Source organism: Typopeltis vanoorti, chromosome 6 (assembly GCF_054136105.1).
Source record: "Typopeltis vanoorti isolate ZY-2024b chromosome 6, IOZ_Tvanoo_1.0, whole genome shotgun sequence".
NCBI lineage: Eukaryota > Metazoa > Arthropoda > Arachnida > Uropygi > Thelyphonidae > Typopeltis > Typopeltis vanoorti.
The window spans coordinates 74,277,805-74,295,561 of NC_143554.1; the positions used below are offsets into that span (position 1 = coordinate 74,277,805).

A 17,757-nucleotide genomic window follows, 5' to 3' on the forward strand; every position below is an offset into this window, starting at 1 on the left:
AAAAATTGAATCTTGACTAAAGATATTTTCTCCAGTTTCATCTGAAAATGTTGGTATAGTGAACAGGATATTGTATTGTTGTTCCATCACACTGGAGCAATAGTGCTAGGGCTCTTATGAAAGGAGAAGCTATTGCTATTTTTTTTCAGAGAGAATTTTATGAAGTGTATAACAATTTTTAAATTTGTCAATTTTTAACAAATTTTTATTATTTATTGTAAATAATTGAATTCTAAAAATGAAAAAAAAAATACTATTATAGTATGTTTTCTTTCCTGAAAGTAAAAGTGAGTGTGAGAAACTTAGGGAATAACAAGTTAACTTTATATCAAATAGGGATTATTATGTCTTATATACTAGCACAGTGAGTCGAGAAATCATGGCAATATAAAAGGTATATGTATTTAACTCTCATAGATTTGGAAAAGCCTCTTTAATGGTATCTCCACCTTGATGCAGTAAGGAGGCTTGCATGCACCATTGACCTCAAGAGTTTATGCCAGTGGTAACTAAGCTACTGGTAGGGCCTCCCTAGCTGGATAGCCCAAGAGGTAGGGACCAGACTAAGAGAGACACTCTGGTCTTCCAGGTTGGGGGTTTTGCATAAGGTTGGTTACCTTACCAAGTAAAAGATTTCTATAACTCAGATGCTGGAACTGGAAAATTCATTGGACCAAAACAACAGAAAACAACCAAGAAAGAACAGAGACAAATGATTAGGCTCTAACATTTTAAAAATATCCATGTGGAATGTGCGAAGCATAACAACAAAGGAATTAGAATTGGTAAACCAACTAAAAACTAAAAATATTAATATAGCTGTGATAACAGAAACAAAAAAGAAATGAAAGGGTACAAAATATATGGATTGTTTTACTATGCTATATAATGGAGTGGACCAACATATCAGAGCTTCTAACAGTGTGGTTTTTTTTTAATCGATAATAAATGGAAAAAGAGAATATGAAAGTACAGTTTTGTAAATGATTGAATTATTATAACAGTTAAATTAAAAACAAATAGAAGCTACTTAAATATAATAGGAGTATATGCTCCTGACAAAAGTAGGAAAGAGGATTTCCGAACAATTTTATGAGGACCTACAAAAACAGTTAAATAAATGTAATAAAAATGACAATATATTAATAGCAGGAGATCTTAATGCTAGAGTTGCAAATAATCCAATCCCAAATGTCTCTTAGGAATGGAGAAATTTTCATGAATAATAATGGTCAGGAACTATTAGACTTGTGTACTTTCAATAATTTTAAAATAACCAACACTCTTTTTTTAAAAAGAATATAAATAAATATATTTGGAATGACAGAGGAACAAGATATATAATTGATTATATCAAGAAACTAGCTCCACATGTGAGAGAGAGACATGTTTACAGAGGAAGTGAAATTTTTTCAGATCATTATTTAATAGTCTCTAAAATAGAATTACTAGCAAAATGGAGAAAGGAAGTAAATAAGAAAAAAAACAAGAAATAGAAAACAAGCATACAAAGTATATCTATTACAAGAAAAAAGCATTAAAATACTATATCAATCATGATTAACAGATTATCTAAAAGAAACTCAAATCAGTGAAGATATAGAAGAAGGATGGAAAACTTTAATAAAGATAATCCATAAAGCAGCCTCTGAAGTACCTGGAAAGAAAAATAAAATATTAAAAAGAAAAACATTAAAAATCTGAAACACAGATATGGAAAATGCAATAAAAGAAAAACAAATGGCATTCAAATCACTCCTTCAAAAACATACAAAGGAAACAGAAGAAATATACAAAAACAAAAGAAATATAGCTAAAACCATAGTATAGAAAGTCCACTAAGATTCTTGGGACAGATTTATTAATAAAATAGAAGACATACATACATACTTACATGGAAGACAAGACATAGCCTACAAAATATTAAGGAAATTAAACAACAAAGAAAGAGATACAGCACAAATCAACATAATACAAGAGAAACAATGGATAGAACAACATAAGAATTTATGACTGGTAATTAGTTTACAGAATTAACAACGCATATAAAGTATATTAATTAAAGGTAACTTTAATGAATAACTTCTATATTTCGGCAATGTCACATTGCCATCTTCGGAAACATAAAGATATGGTATGTGCACTCAGGAACTAACACAAAGCAAATGAGGAAGAAAGTAAGAAACTACTTTTGTTCCTAAAGTCCTAATGGTGCCCTCTTGCGGGCTAATTTGGTAGTCTTGGCAGTTGGGCTGAAGTTCTCATAATGAAAGTCTCCCAAATTTGGGGCAGTTTCATGCACCCAAATTTGTTGAGGTTAGGAACGTTTTTTAGAGCTGCTGAAGATTCTTTGAATAATCTTTCACATTTAAACTTGCTGCGATGGATTATTTTTCTCATGCACATCGGCAAGAAAGGAATTCGAAAAAATACGTAGTCGGCACGTGAAAAAATACGAAAACCTGACAAAGACTTCTACTTCTGTACCCCAGCCACCACTCAACACTGTAGTCAACCTCTCGTCGGCAGTTTTAAAGCCTGAAGCACTCACCGCACTTTCACGTGGTCACAATTTCGCCCTAGCTCCTAAAAGGATACCTGCTGAAGAAATCATGATCCAAATAGAGCGTGGAATTCGCAACCTGCCTAACCATATTGCCAACAACGTGAGACTGGATGTAGTCGGTGTTCTCACTAAAGCCAAACCTCCAAAATCCAACTTATCCAAAAACGAATATACAGCCCTACAAGAATTGAAAAACAACAAAAAAATAGTAATCACCAAAGCTGATAAGGGAAGCGCCACTGTGGTACTCAATCAAAAAGACTACAAAGGTAAGCTAAATTCTTTAGTACGAGACCGTACTACTTACCTCCCCATTGAATATAATCCGACCAGCTCTCAGATTAGGACTATCCACAGACTCCTTAAGAAAGTCACTTCTTGGCCTGTGGAAGTCACCAACAAACTTAAACCTTATAACTCTAGACCCCCCCCGATTATATGGACTCCCAAAAATACATAAACAAAATGTGCCGTTGCGTCCCATAGTGGATGGCATTGATTCCCCCACATATAAATTAGCCAAACATTTAGCCAAAACGCTCACACACTACACTGGCAACACACCATCACACACAAAAAAAAAAAAAAAAAACTCTGCCCACTTTAAAGCCAGTATAGAAAACCTCACACTCCAACACACTGACATAATGGTCAGTTTTGACGTCTCCTCCCTATTCACTAATGTCCCACTCAAAGAAACCCTTGAGCTCATCCAAGCCAAGTTTCCTCCCGATATCTCTGCCCTATTTCAGTTCACAATGAACTCAGGCTATTTCGTTTGGCAAGGAAAGTTCTACAAACAGATAGAGGGGACAGCCATGGGTTCACCACTTTCGCCACCCTTGGCCAATTTCTTTATGGAGACATTTGAAGAGAAAGCCTTAAACTCCGCCCCACAAAAACCCACTATTTGGCTTCGTTATGTGGATGATGTGTTTGCTATTTGGCCACATGGCTCAGACACACTCCACTCCTTCCTAACACATTTAAACAACCAACATCCCAGAGTCCAGTTCACCTTAGAAAAAGAGGAAAACAACACCCTCCCCTTCCTAGACACTTTAATCACCCGCCAGCTTGATGGATCTTTGGTTTTCTCTGTTTACAGAAAACCCACCCACACTGGCAGATACATTCACCAGCAATCCCCCCCCCCTCCCTCACAACAATATGGGGTGATAAAAACACTATATAACAGGGCAAAATTAATCTGCTCAGATGACAAGGCCCTGACTATTGAACTAAACCACATCCTCAACACTTTCTTAGCCAATGGCTATAACCCCAAAAAAATCCAAAAAATACTAAAACCTGTAAACCACAACCCTCCTCCCCCACTCCACAATAAAGATTACACCAAGTCTATCACCATCCCCTACATCCAGGGCACCTCTGAAAAAATAACCAATATCCTCAAAAAATATGACCTTACTTCCTGTTACAGACCATATAAAAAGTTGGCATCCCTTATCCGCTCTACCAAAGACCAACCACTTCCCCTAGACCTACCTGGTGTATACTAGGTCCCTTGCAGCTGCAAATTGTCCTACTTTGGCCAAACAGGCAGAACAACAAATATCAGGATTTCAGAACACCAAGACTACATCCGGTTTCACCAGTACAGCCGCTCTGGGCTGGCAGACCATGCCTTAGATACCCACCATAAAATTCGTTGGAAGAAAACAAAAATAATCCATCACAGCAAGTTTAAATACGAAAGATTATTCAAAGAATCTTCAGCAGCTCTAAAAAACGTTCCTAACCTCAACAAATTTGGGTGCATGAAACTGCCCCAAATTTGGGAGACTTTCATTATGAGAACTTCAGCCCAACTGCCAAGACTACCAAATTAGCCTGCAAGAGGGCACCATTAGGACTTTAGGAACAATATTAGTTTCTTGCTTTCTTCCTCATTTGCTTTGTGTTAGTTCCTGAGTGCACATACCATATCTTTATGTTCCCGAAGATGGCAATGTGACATTGCCGAAATATAGAAGTTATTCATTAAAGTTACCTTTAATTAATATACTTTATATGCGTTGTTAATTCCGTAAACTAATTACCAGTTATGTCCAACCAACGTATAAGTCTTACTACTAGAATAAGAATTTATGGTATGACCCAAATTTAATAACAGAAAATATTAATGAAGAAATCAACACTGATATAGAATGAATAAAATTGGAAGAATTAAAAGAAGCAATAAAAGTATCAAAAAATAGAAAATCAACTGGATTAGATGGCATAAATACAGAGCTTTGGAAATATGGCAGAGAATATTTTACATCACAGATTCTTAAGATTAATAAATAACTGTTGGAGAAAATGTTAGGTTACATCAGATTAGTTAAAATATATCTATTTAAGAAAGGAGATAGATATGATTTTGGAAATTACAGAGGAATAAGTTTATTAAATACAGGTTACAAAATTTACAGTAAAATCCTGAATAAAAGACTTAGAAATATTGCAAACACTCTACTCTCAGAAGAACAAAATGGTTTCAGACATGGAAGATCATCCATAGACAATGAAAAAAAGGACAGGAATTTAATTTATAGACTCATATGGTCTTTATAGATTACGAGAAAGCTTTCGATAAAATACACAGAGAAAAATTATGGAATATAATGAAAAAACAAGGATATCCATTACATTTTGTTCAAGGTATACAAAGTTTATATAAAGATACAAAAATACAATTAGTAATAAATTAACAGAAGAGATTGAAATAAATTTGGGTGTCAGACAGGGATGTAACTTATCTCTGACTCTATTCAATATATATATTAATTAGATTATTAAAATATGTAAAACCACAATAAAACAAGGTATCCAGTTAACCAGAAGAACTGTTATCAATATAATGCTGTTTGCAGATGATCAGATTATATTACAAGACAACGAAGATGATTTTCAAAAATCAGCTTAAGAATTAAACAAAATAAGCCAACAATGCAATTTCAAAATTTCACAAAAGAAAACAAAAGTCAATGCATTTAAAAGTCAGGATTATGTTAGATCAAAAATACTTATAGAAAATACCATAGTAGAACAGATGTGCAGTTTAATTATTTATGCTGCATAATAACATATCTAAAAGATAGATACAGATGAAAAAATCTACATGGAAAAATATTACAGCAAATGGGAATGGATATTAGGCTGGTGGCCTGAAATTTCAGAAAATGTGGAACAATTAAAAGGACACTGAATTAAAAAACAAGACGAGAAACTCAGCTAAACTTTTATAAAGTAATGGCCACTCCCACTCTGTTATATGGTTCAGAAACATGGACAATTAAAAAGAAAGATGAAAGTAAAATACAAGCTACAGAGATGAGATTTTTAAGAACAATTAAAGGATGCACAAAATTGGACCATAAAAGAAATGATGACATCAGAAAAGAACTAGATATTTATAACATAAATGAAAAGATCAAGGAATATAAAGAGAAATGGAAAGAATATCTATCTAGGATGAAAAGATATCAGCTAACCAAAAGAAGTGGATAGATGTAGACCAAGGGGAAAAAGAGAGAGAGAGAGGAAGACCAGTAACAAGATTGAAAGACCACTGATGCCAGAACAGGCAAATGCCTAATCCTTGAAGTGAAGAAGATTTAGAAAAGGCATATCATAAGGTGCCAAGAGAAAACATTATTTAGTAGTCTCTAAAATAGAATTACTAGCAAAATGGAGAAAGGAAGTAAATAAGAAAAAACAAGTATACAAAGTATATCTATTACAAAAAGAAAGCATCTTCTTGTAATAGAACCCTCTTCATAAATGCTGTGGTTATATGGTGAATGTTATATAACCTATTTCTAAGTTGTAAGTCAGCAGACAGTATTTAACATGTTCCATGCTGCAGTATTCTCAGTTGATTTTCCATGCATGCCACATAGGTCATCAATGACCCATGCTGAAAAACTTACTTTAAATGTTTGTAATGTATGTTATATAATATTTATAAGTTTGCAAATATCATTCTTATCAAGAAGATGTGACACACAAAATGAATACTTTTAGTTAAAATAATTAATATCTATTGCAATGTATTTGGTTAAAATGTGGTGAACATATGATGGGGGTGAGGGTCTGAAAAGTTCTGATAAATACCAAGAACAAAAATGATATTAAAGCAACTGATATAACCACAAGAAAGAACATACTAGTAGCAGAGTTGAAGGTAACTTATGTTCTTATATTCTCGTATGTTCTTTTGTTCTAGGTGTTTATCAGAACTTTCCAGATTCCCCCCCCCCCTCGTAGATAAGGTTTGTAAGAACAATTATTGCAGAATGTTGCTACTTTTTTTAGTATAGTTTCTTGCGACTTGGGTATGAAATTTTTGAACTTTTTTAATATATAACAAACCAGACTACAGTTTTCCTTCTTTCTTTTACTATTCACATTGCCTCTTTTTAAAGTTTTGAGGATGTCATAATCCTCACAGTCTTTATCTTGACATTGTGTTAAATACATAACTACTTGCTTTTTTAAATTCAATGATTGAAATGTTATTATTTTATATTGTTGAACAGTATCCATGCATTTATCAGTTATTCAGTAGAAGCTCAAATGCTAGGTTTTCTATAGCACTCGATGCTTTTTCATAATGGGCTTTCATTTGGTCTCATATATTAACATAAATTTATCTTTGTTATAATCAACAATCATTTTTGGCTTAGTACAATCATGTCTCTTTTTGCAATAGTAACTGTGTTTCATTTGAATGTTTTGTGGATAAAAGAGGACATTGTGCTTGTCTTTCTATTTCAAAACTAATGCCAGTCTTATCTAGCAAGGAAAAAATGTGCAAACAGTTCCCCTCGCTTCGATATTTTTGAAACTACTTCTATTAAAATTCCACAATCATGTTTTTTGGCATGTCCAACTAGATGAGTATTTGAGCAAATTAATTGTCTTGCCAAATCCACGTTCATGTACCAATTATCAGTACATAATGGGCATCCTTTTATTAATGTATTTTCACAGCACGACATGACAATGTCTGTAAGAGATCCTTTGTGTATCTGATCTTTTACCATAATACTGAAATTTACCATAATACTGAAAATTGCAAGTCACAATTTTCAGTATTATGGTAAAACACAGTTATTATTGCAAAAAGGGACATGATTGTACTGAGCCAAAAATGATTGTTGATTATTATGATAAATAATCAACATTTCAGCCATTATGAAAAATGTGCTGGCCTTGTTGGCCGAGTGGTTAGCGTATCCACTCTCCAGCCAAAAGGCTGTGGATTCAAATCCCACCATGGGCATGGATGTTTGTGATTGTTTGTGAAAATATTAGTGGGGGTGATGGGCAGTAGATGGTGTTAGTGTAGTTGCAGTTTGTTGTGGTTGGTGGATTTGAGTGGTAGAGCAGAGAGAGTTGCAGAGTAGGTACACTCTTTTGATGAGTCTTTAGACTCCCTGGAGGTGTCATGTAATAATAATATACTGTCTAAAGATGACAAAACCATGAGATGGTATCATTGAATCATCAGTGCAGAGAATTTCAGTTGGATCGTGATATTTCTGGAAATTTTTATTCATTGCATCAGTGAAAGTTTTGATTTTATATAGCGCCATCATTTGAACTTGTAAAATGTAGCATTCACAGAACAAATTCAAAATGATTCCAAGTTATGATAGTGTGCATGTGTGTGGAAAAGTTTCTGCAAAAGCAGAATCTTTGGATCAGTAAAGATGTATTTATTTTAGGAAGCATTACTAATACCATCCATATAACAAGGCTAAAAAAACTTTTCATCTCATCTTTAGTGGTGGGTGGGGCACTCAATCAAGTGTTTTGATAATCTTTTAGATAGTACTTAAATTTCATACAAGTTAGTCTGCTTTGCTGTTATTTCAAATATTTCTTCAGAAACCAAGAACAACTAAAAAGGTTCCACTTTGTTACAATCTTGTACATTAGCATCTAATCATTTGAAACCAGGGGTATCTGCAAAAGGTTGGTTTCCAACTGATCTGGCCATTCTTTTTTTTTTTTTTATTATTATTATTATTTTTATATCAGTATTGTTTTCCTTGTCTCTGCCATCATCATCACCCTCAGAAATGGATAAAATTTGACAGTGGGTAGTAGGACAGGATACCAGTATTTTGCTTGATGTAGTCCTTGCAAGTTCTTCTTCTTCAAATGACATAACTTGTAAGATCTGATGATATTTCCCTTTATGTAGCAAAGTATTTCATCAGATATATATATTGATTACATGCATAAGAGGTCGAGGAACCTATAAGCATATCAATGCCACGTGTGGGGCACAGATGATGACTGAGATAGAAGTTTTTTTTTTCTTTTTTGAAGAGTTGCAGGTTGTAGTTGTTTAGGAATAATTCATGAGGAAGGTTGTTCCAGAGGCGGACAAACCTGCTTCTTCATTCCATCCACCTCTGTCCTCTAGAACAGAGATGAATGGAATGAGGAAGAAGAGAAGCAGGTTTGGTGTGTGTTTGCATTTGCATAGCAAAGAGATGCTGGGCAGCTGCTGCTCTTGTATTAACAGATGTAACAGAAATTTGAGGAATGATGGTTGCCATTTCACTGGAGCAGTGACCATGGAAGTATCTGTAGAATAGATACAGTGCTGAAACACTGCACCTGTCAAATGGAGGTTGAAGTAAATCTGTAAGAAAGGGATCATCTATGAGTCTAATTGCTCACCTCTGGACAGTCAAGGATTTTAAGGGAAGTTGTTTTAGATGCACAACCTCAAACATGTGAACAGTATTCTAAACTTGGGCAGATTTGAGATTTATATATAGTTAAGAATTGGAGGAGTGTAAAATAGGTTTTTGAATGAAAGAGAATGTCAAGTTTCTTGGATGTTGAGTAGGCTATTAATGTGATATGTTTATGTCAGGAAAGACTGGAGATAAATGTTAGTCCAAGCAAGGAGACCTGATATTATCTGGAGATTTGTGTATTACTAAGGGGTAAGTGATCTGGAATCTCTTTTGTGTGTGAAAAGGCTGGTTTGGTGGCATTGAACATGACAAAGTTGTCCTTCCCCATTTTTCATCAATTTCATCAATTTTTAAGGCACTAGTTTTAGATGATCTTGTAGCCTAGGATGTCAGAGTAATGCATGGTTTGTCAAATGAGTATGACGAGTGGTGAGTACTATTCTCTTCTAGTTCTGGCTCCCACTGATGAGACCACAGTAAAGGTCGAAACTGCTCTGGGTAGTAATAACCCTTTCCATAATGCATAGCGTTATACATGTCCATAAGGATATGTGCCTTGCATTGTGGGATACTAAGGCAAGTGACGTGAAGCCTCTATACATGAATAGCCCAGTCATGAAATTACTTTACACACAAAATTTGTTTGCTTACACTTGGATAATGGATGAAACCAAAAATATTAATTTCTTGGCATCTTCAATTTATGGAGAGTACTATTATTTACAAAACTGTGGTTAGGATTAGTGGTTATTGTGAGTAGGTCATTTATGTATAGGACAGAACTTTGAGGCACTCTAGCATTAATATTGAAGCTTGAAGAGAGGGAACCATCTGCCATGACTCGTGGAGAATGACCACAGAGAAGGTGGCAGGGAGACCGAAGGATTGGAATTTGTTTAGTAGTCCTCAATGCCACACACACAGTCGAAGGCTTTGAAAATGTCATGGGTGGCAGCACAAGTTTCTCTGAACTTTTCCGTGGTACATATCTAGTGGTGGGTGATGTAAGCTACAAGATCAGCTGTGTATCTTGAATGGTGGAATAGGTACCTGTCGTTACTGATTTATTGGTATGCCTCTAAGTAGAGAAGTTGGTTATTAATGATGTTTTCCATTATTTTGGAGAGGACAAAGGTGATAGCAGTTGGTTGGTAGTTTTCAGTCATCCTTTTTTGGAATAGGATGGATATGAGATTGCTTCCCTGCATTGGGATAAGTACCAGATATGTATAATAGATTATAGAGATGATGCTGGAGAGATGCCATCAGGACCAAAAGATTTTTTAGCATCCAAGTTATTTATAGTTTTCTGATGTATTTTTCAGAAAACTATAGGAAGCATATAGGACCTGGATTCTGGTATGGTAGGATGTGATTTCTCTTTCATCTATGCAGAAAACTATAGGAAGCATATAGGACCTGGATTCTGGTATGGTAGGATGTGATTTCTCTTGTCATCTATGCAGGATTTCAAGGAAAAGAGTGATACCAGGAAGTCAGCTTTATCTTTGGATGAAGTAACAGTGTTGCCATCAGGATGAGAGAGGGAGAGGTGGAAATGCAAGAGAGCAGTTGTGTCCAGTGACCTTAACAAGGGACCAGAAAGCATTGCTTCCATTTGGACAGGAGGCAGGCTTTCTGCTGTTGGCCTTTATAAAATCTGATTTGGATCTGCGGATGACTGATATGCATATGTTGCATGCTTTGGATGCTGATATCAAAATCTTATTCCTCTGCGCGTTTTTTCCGCTTCCACTGCAGGATCCGCATATTACGTAGATACGACCTTTGTTAGTACAACCCCAGCCCACCTGTCGCCTAGCCTGCCGCTGAGGGGAAAATGTATTTTTGACTGTAGCAGCATGTGTTCACGGGGACTGGTTTGCCTAGTTGTGGGATGAAAAACCTCAGATAAACTGGGGGAAAAACCCTGTTGTCCACACCCCAAGACCGGCTAACTTGGCTATAGCTGAGAAAGATCCTTTCTCAGCTATAACCATCGACGGGAATCGAACCTATGACACTCCTTCCCCAGGCATATGGTTGTGAAGTGCATAGCCACTAGGCTAACCGCCATTTCTTTTTGAAAATCAGCAATAAAACTCCAACAATAGGCTGGGACATGGAAAATATTGACTGTATTCAGTGCCTATAGAATAAGAATTTAGAGCCTGTGGAATAAATAAAACATTTCAGCTCTTTAGGCACAAATTTTAGTGAGGATGGCAGATCAATTATGGAAGCAGAGCTAGTATGGTGGAAAACTCATCGAAACTCATTAAGTACCAACACACCGGACAGTTGGAAGAACGGCGATACATTATGCCCTTCAATTGGATAAGGCCTAAGTTCAGTGAGAGGAATCTCAGTATGTTTTTTTTTTTAATTGAAGGCAAGTTATCTCATATGGAGGTAGCAGGATTTTTTTCTCCCGGAAACTCGGGTTTTTCATCCCACATACAAACAAATCGGCCTTCAGAACACATACAATTTACAGACAGAAAATGCTAGTGGTGGTTTTGCTATAATTGGTGGATTAAGTGATGGACACGAAGAGTCATAAAGTAGATGCCCTCCCTCGATGAGTCTTTAAAATGCCTTGAAGGTGTCATGAAATAATAAAAAAAAATAATAAATTTATTTAGTCTGGGGAAAATTAGCCAAAGCATTAACTAATTATATATATATATATATATGAGATTAGAGGGCATTTAAACTAATTTTCTAATGGATATGAAGGTTGACTTAGAAAAAAACAGATGATGAACCTAGTGGACAGGCTTAGATGTTATATATTATTTCTTTCTTTCATGGCATTACAATGATTTTCAAAGTTTCTTGAACAAAAGCTGCATGAAACTGTAATACAAATAAATAATTTACTCAGCTTGTATCTTGAATGGTGGAAGAGGTACTGGTCGTTACTGATTAATTGGTATGACTCTAAGTAGAGGAGTTTTTAATTATTATTATTACATAACACCTCCAGGGAGTCCAAAGACTCATCGAGGGAGGACACCTACTCTACAATTCTGTCTCCACCACTCCGTCAACTGCAACAACCTTCACATCTACACCAACGCCATCTACCACTGAGCACCACTACTAGTATTTTCACAGTCAATCAGAATCATCCATGCCCATGGTGGGATTCAAACCCACAGCCTTTTGGTTGGAGAGCGGATATGTTAACCACTCGGCCAACAAGGCTGGAGTTGCTTATTCATGATGTTTTCCATTATTTTGGAGAGGACAAAGGTGATAGCAGTTGGTTGGTGGTTTGGTGGTAGATTTCAATTATCCCTGTTTGGAATAGATGGATGAGATTGCTTCCCTGCATTGGGATAAAGAGCTTTAGTATTTTCCTAAATGATTGTGCAAATTGAAGAGATCATAAGCAAGATAAATTTGATTTAGAGGCAGAGTGTGAAAATGTAACATCAATTATTTATAATCCTTTCACCAGGTTAAGCTAGCATTATTGGAGGCAGTTCAACAATACACACTCAATGGAGACAGAGAATGAAATGACCTCAAGAACATGGGCAGTCACGTGCATGGATGGGCACAGCGACACTCTTCATGGTAATTTCTGTTATTAATGCTGATGTGAAGATAGAGCTGTGTACCAGAATCTATGCAAGATCACATCATCAGTTCTGTTGCAGTAAATTGGGTTTTATAGAACTTATGCCACTTCCAGGAGTGGTCTCTCTGATTTAAACTGGGATTTGCCTGGCTTTCTTCCATCTGATGAAATGGTCTTCCTCCAAGGCATGTTGACCTAGTCTGCTTTTTGGCTATCCATGCTAGATGTATTTTTATGTTTTTTTTTTATGACCAAGGTAAGTTGGTCCTGTCTGTCTGATATATACTGAGTTCCACACCGACAGAGAATGCTGAAGATACCTAGGGAGGATAGAAGACCCTGCGATCCTTGATTTGTCTCAGAAAGCTGGAGACTTTGTTCAGAGGCTTGTATTCTGTTCTGATTCTGTGTTGTTTTAGGAGGGAACCCAGTTTATCTGTACCCAATCGTGCAGGGTAAATTTCTGTATGCCTAGTCTGGGTGTGGGTGTGTGTGTGGGGGGGAGTTGTTCTTTTTTCGTTGTATCCATTTTATTGGAATGTTATAAATAGTGCTTGTTGTTCCAAGTGCAATGCTGGTCCTGAGGACAAAATTTGTTCTGTCCTGGAGGCAAAAGTTTCAAAAATTTCAAGTTTCTGGGTAGGATGGGGATGTGAAGTGGCACGTAGTATGTGAGCGTATGGTAGACTGAACACAAGCCCCTCTGCTTGCCATGCAACTAAAGCATTCAAGAAGGCTAGAGCCTCTTCTTTTCCTCTTTTGCAGTAAAACTAATTTGGGAATAGACATTGTTTAGGAATTGTAAAAAGTTGAAAAGAACCAGTGGGCCATGTTGCCAAATAGCAAAAATATTGTGTATGTACCTCAGCCATACTTTGGGCTTAAGGGTGGGAGGAGAGAGGGCAAATTAAATGTCAAAGATTCAAGTAATTGCATAAGTTAGTAATGGGGTGAAAGTGAGAAGCTTATTGCTACACCTTCAATCTGTTTAAAAGAGCTGGGTACTCAAGCTAATACCACGATTAAAGATAATGCTTAATGAGTTTGCAAATATCAGGGGAATGAATTTTAGAAAAGGAGAACTAGTGTATGTACTGGAACATCTGTAAAAAAGGGATGACACATCAAACTCACTAAGCAATCATTCTCCTTTAATTTAAGGTTGTGTATAGTGTGTGTGTGAGAGAGAGTGAGTGAAATGAACTAGGGAAAAAATCCAAAAGATAATTTACATTTTGACATTCTTGATATTGGGTCTTATAAATGCAGAAATATTTCTTGAAAGTGAAGGAAAGAATCATTCAGAGTGTAGTTAGGAGAGGATGGTAGCTATTGAAGCCACTTGTTAAATTTCTGCAAGAAATAATAGGCCTTATCTTAGATGCTTATAAGTGATAGTATACACTGTTAGGATTAATTTTAGCACTTTGGTCAGCACCTTTTTTTTTTTTTTTAATGTATGACAACAGATGTCATGTTAAGGTGCAGCAGAATTGGTTAATAGTGACATATTTCTTGGCTGTACTTTTTTATATAAAAATATCTAATGTAAATCATTATTATAATAATTGATGAAATATGTAATTTAATTTAATTGTTTGCTTTTAAAATTTTAAATTCATTTTTATAGCTACAGTTAGAGATGAAAGAGGCTCTGAAAAAATTTGCAGAAAAGAAATATGTTATTTACAGAACTTCAGCTGAAGGTGAGCATCATAACATCTTCAGCATAGTTATAAAATCAATAACAAGAAAACCTGTGATGATATTTTGGATATCACCTGAAAGAAGAGTCGTCTGTAAATGTTGCATCCCAAAGGTATGTTATATAATCATTACATTCACTGTATAGTTAACTCTAAGTGCATTATGCTATTTAATAAGTTGTCCTTTTCCTTTACATTATTTGCATGCCATTAGCATATTCTTATAACCAGATAAGATATTAAGAAATGCAATTAGTTATAATTTAATAAATTCACAGAAAAAAAAAGAAAAAGAAAAATTATGTGCATACTAAAATATTGTGAATGCCTGGTTGGCCAAGTGGTTAGCACATCCACTCTCCAGCCAAAAGGCTGCAAGTTTGAATCCTGCATTGGGCATGGATGTTTGTGATTGTCTATGAAATTACTAGTGGCACGTGCTGGTGGGTGGTAGATGCCATTGTTGTGGTTACAGTTTGTTGTAGTTGGTGGATTGAGTAGTGGAGACAGAGAGTTGTAGAGTAGGTGCCCTCCCTCAATGAGTCTTTAGATTCCCTGGAGGTATCACTTAATAATAAAACATAAAGATGATTACTTTTTTAACTGATGTCCATTGATAATTATTTACCTTAAACTACATTAAATAACAATGGATGACTTACATGAAATTAGTAATTTTTTTTGCCCTGTATCATAGGCACTATCATTACAAAAAAATGGACACACAAAACTTAAAAAAAAAAAAAAAAAAAAAAATCGATGTGCCGTGAAAGGTGCAAAAAGATAAATTAAATGGTTGATCAATTCCTACATTAAAAAAAAAAACCCTAAGAAAACTTACCAGATTGGAAAACCACTATCATTTATCATAATTAACTGCTTATTAATTGCAGTCAATTATGTTAATACAAATTGAAATAATCTTGAAATGAAAATTTAAATTTTCATTAAAAAGTATCTGATAAAAGTTTGAACTAAGTTAACTGATAAAATCTAACCCCCTTGAATCTAAAAATCTAATTAGAAACTAAATTAGAAGAATTTTACAAAGGGGCTTTAGTATTTTCCTAAATGATTGTGCAAATTGAAGAGATCATAAGCAACATAAATTTGATTTAGAGGCAAAAAGTGTGAAAATTAATACTTGTCTCATATTTCAAAGATCAGAAGTTCTGGAAATATTCAATTTTTTTTTACAGCCTCACCTCTGAAAGGTTGACCTATAACCAAGATTGGCAACCTTCCATCCACATTTATTTATTCAGAATAAATATATTCTGAATAATCAGTACATTTTGCATGTCCTTTTTCTATGCTGACTTATATTCAAATAATGATGTATGGCCAGGATTGCTTTATGTGTATTATAATTATATAATTATGTGTATTATAATCTGTATTATTATAAGAAGAAAAATCACTCAGTAAATAGTTATTATTATTATTATGGCGACTCCAGGGAGTCCTTAGACTCATCGAGGGGGGGACCCTAAACATCATGTCCACACAACTATTCGACATTCTCACAGTATCTATCATACCTTGCCTTGAACTCACTCACTGTCATAGCACCCACAACAGACTCTGGCAGCTTATTCCACTCATTTACCACTCTAAAAGTAAAGAACCCAGCTCTAACACCCTTGCTAACCACACTCTTGGCCAGCTTCCATAGATGTCCCCCCTAGTTCTCCACCACCAAGAGTCCTGATCTCAAAAATATCCTCTAAATTAATCCTATAGAAACCCTTCAGCAATTTGAATGTCTCAATCATATCTTCCCTCTTCTGCCTATGAACCAAATTCTGCACCGTTCAAATTTTCAACCTGTTCTCATAAGGTTCATTCCATAGACCTGCTATCATCTTGGTCACTCGCCTTTGGATCCTCTCCACCTCCTCCCCATCAAGAAGAAACCTAGGTGACCAAATCTGGGCACAGTAGTTGAGATGAGGTCTTATCAAGGCTTGGTACAGAGGTACAATAACTTGCTTGTCTCTACTCGTCAAAGTATTTTTCAACAACCAAGTGAGTTGATGAGATGATTTAGCCACTTTTGCAATGTGCCCCCCTAAACTTCATCTCCCTATCCACCAATACTCCCAAATCCCTGGCCTCATCAATCTCCTGGAGTACAGTTCCACCAATGTGGCATACTGCTGCTAATCTTTTCACCCCAAAATTGCATAACCTTACATTTTGTCACAGAGCCTGTGTAGCTCAGTGGATGTGGCGTTTGCCAACCACAGCGCTTGGCCGCACGAAGGAAGACTTGGTTTCGAGTCTAGTCGGCGACTAGAGGAAATTTTTCTAAGCCTTTTTTCGACCGGTTCCCGAGTTAGTCGATCTCTGGCACGGGCAAGCAGGTTTTTCCTCCCGGAAACTCGGGTTTTTCGTCCTGTAAACTCAAGAAAATCGACCGTAGAATCCACATTATTTCAGACATTAAATATATTGTGTTAGGGACCACGAGATGGCGGCACATTTGAGCCGTCTCTCTTCACTGAGTACCACTTAATTAGTGATAGCATTGGGCCATCTATCTCTGATTGGTACCAGTGGAGATTGAACTGCCCACTCAGTCTCCAAAAGTTAGATAGTGCTAAATGTCCTCGCCTACTCCCTGTATACGGGAATAAAAAGGCGTTAGCTGATTTTTTTTTTTTTTTTTTTACATTTTGTCACATTAAATTGACATCCATTCTCCTTAGCCCAGAACTCCAATCTATCCAAATCATCCTGCAAGATTTTGACATCTTCTGCATTCACTATTGCCCTACCCAACTTTGCATCATCAGCGAACAAATGAACTGTTCCTCTTAGATCCTTTCCTATATCGTTAATGAACAAATTAAACAGCAGTGGTCCAAGAACAGAACCCTGTGGCACACCACTAGTCACAGGCCGTCTTTTGGACTCTACTCCTGAATAAACTACTCTCTGATATCTATCAACCACCCACCTATCCATCTCACCAATCCTATATCCATTCCCATATGTTGCAGTTTACAGATTAGAATTCCATGTGGTATCCTGTCAAAGACCTTAACCAGGTCCAGCAGTATCACTGTAAACTCATTACCCTTATCCAGTTCAGCCATCACTGTGTTATAAAACTTGAGCAAGTACTGAGGCATGATCTACCCTTCACAAAGCCATGCCGTGCCC

General features: G+C 35.9%; 1 protein-coding gene across 1 annotated transcript in view; it reads left to right on the plus strand.

Moving 5' to 3' along the window:
• LOC150105578 (alanine--tRNA ligase, cytoplasmic-like) overlaps window positions 1–17,757 on the plus strand; it is a 270,365-nt gene that overhangs the window by 239,640 nt on the left and 12,968 nt on the right. The window contains exon 20 of the mRNA XM_090394928.1: window positions 14,514–14,702. Within this exon, the coding sequence (XP_090251054.1) occupies window positions 14,514–14,702 (189 nt within the window). The remainder of the gene's footprint in view (window positions 1–14,513; window positions 14,703–17,757) is intronic.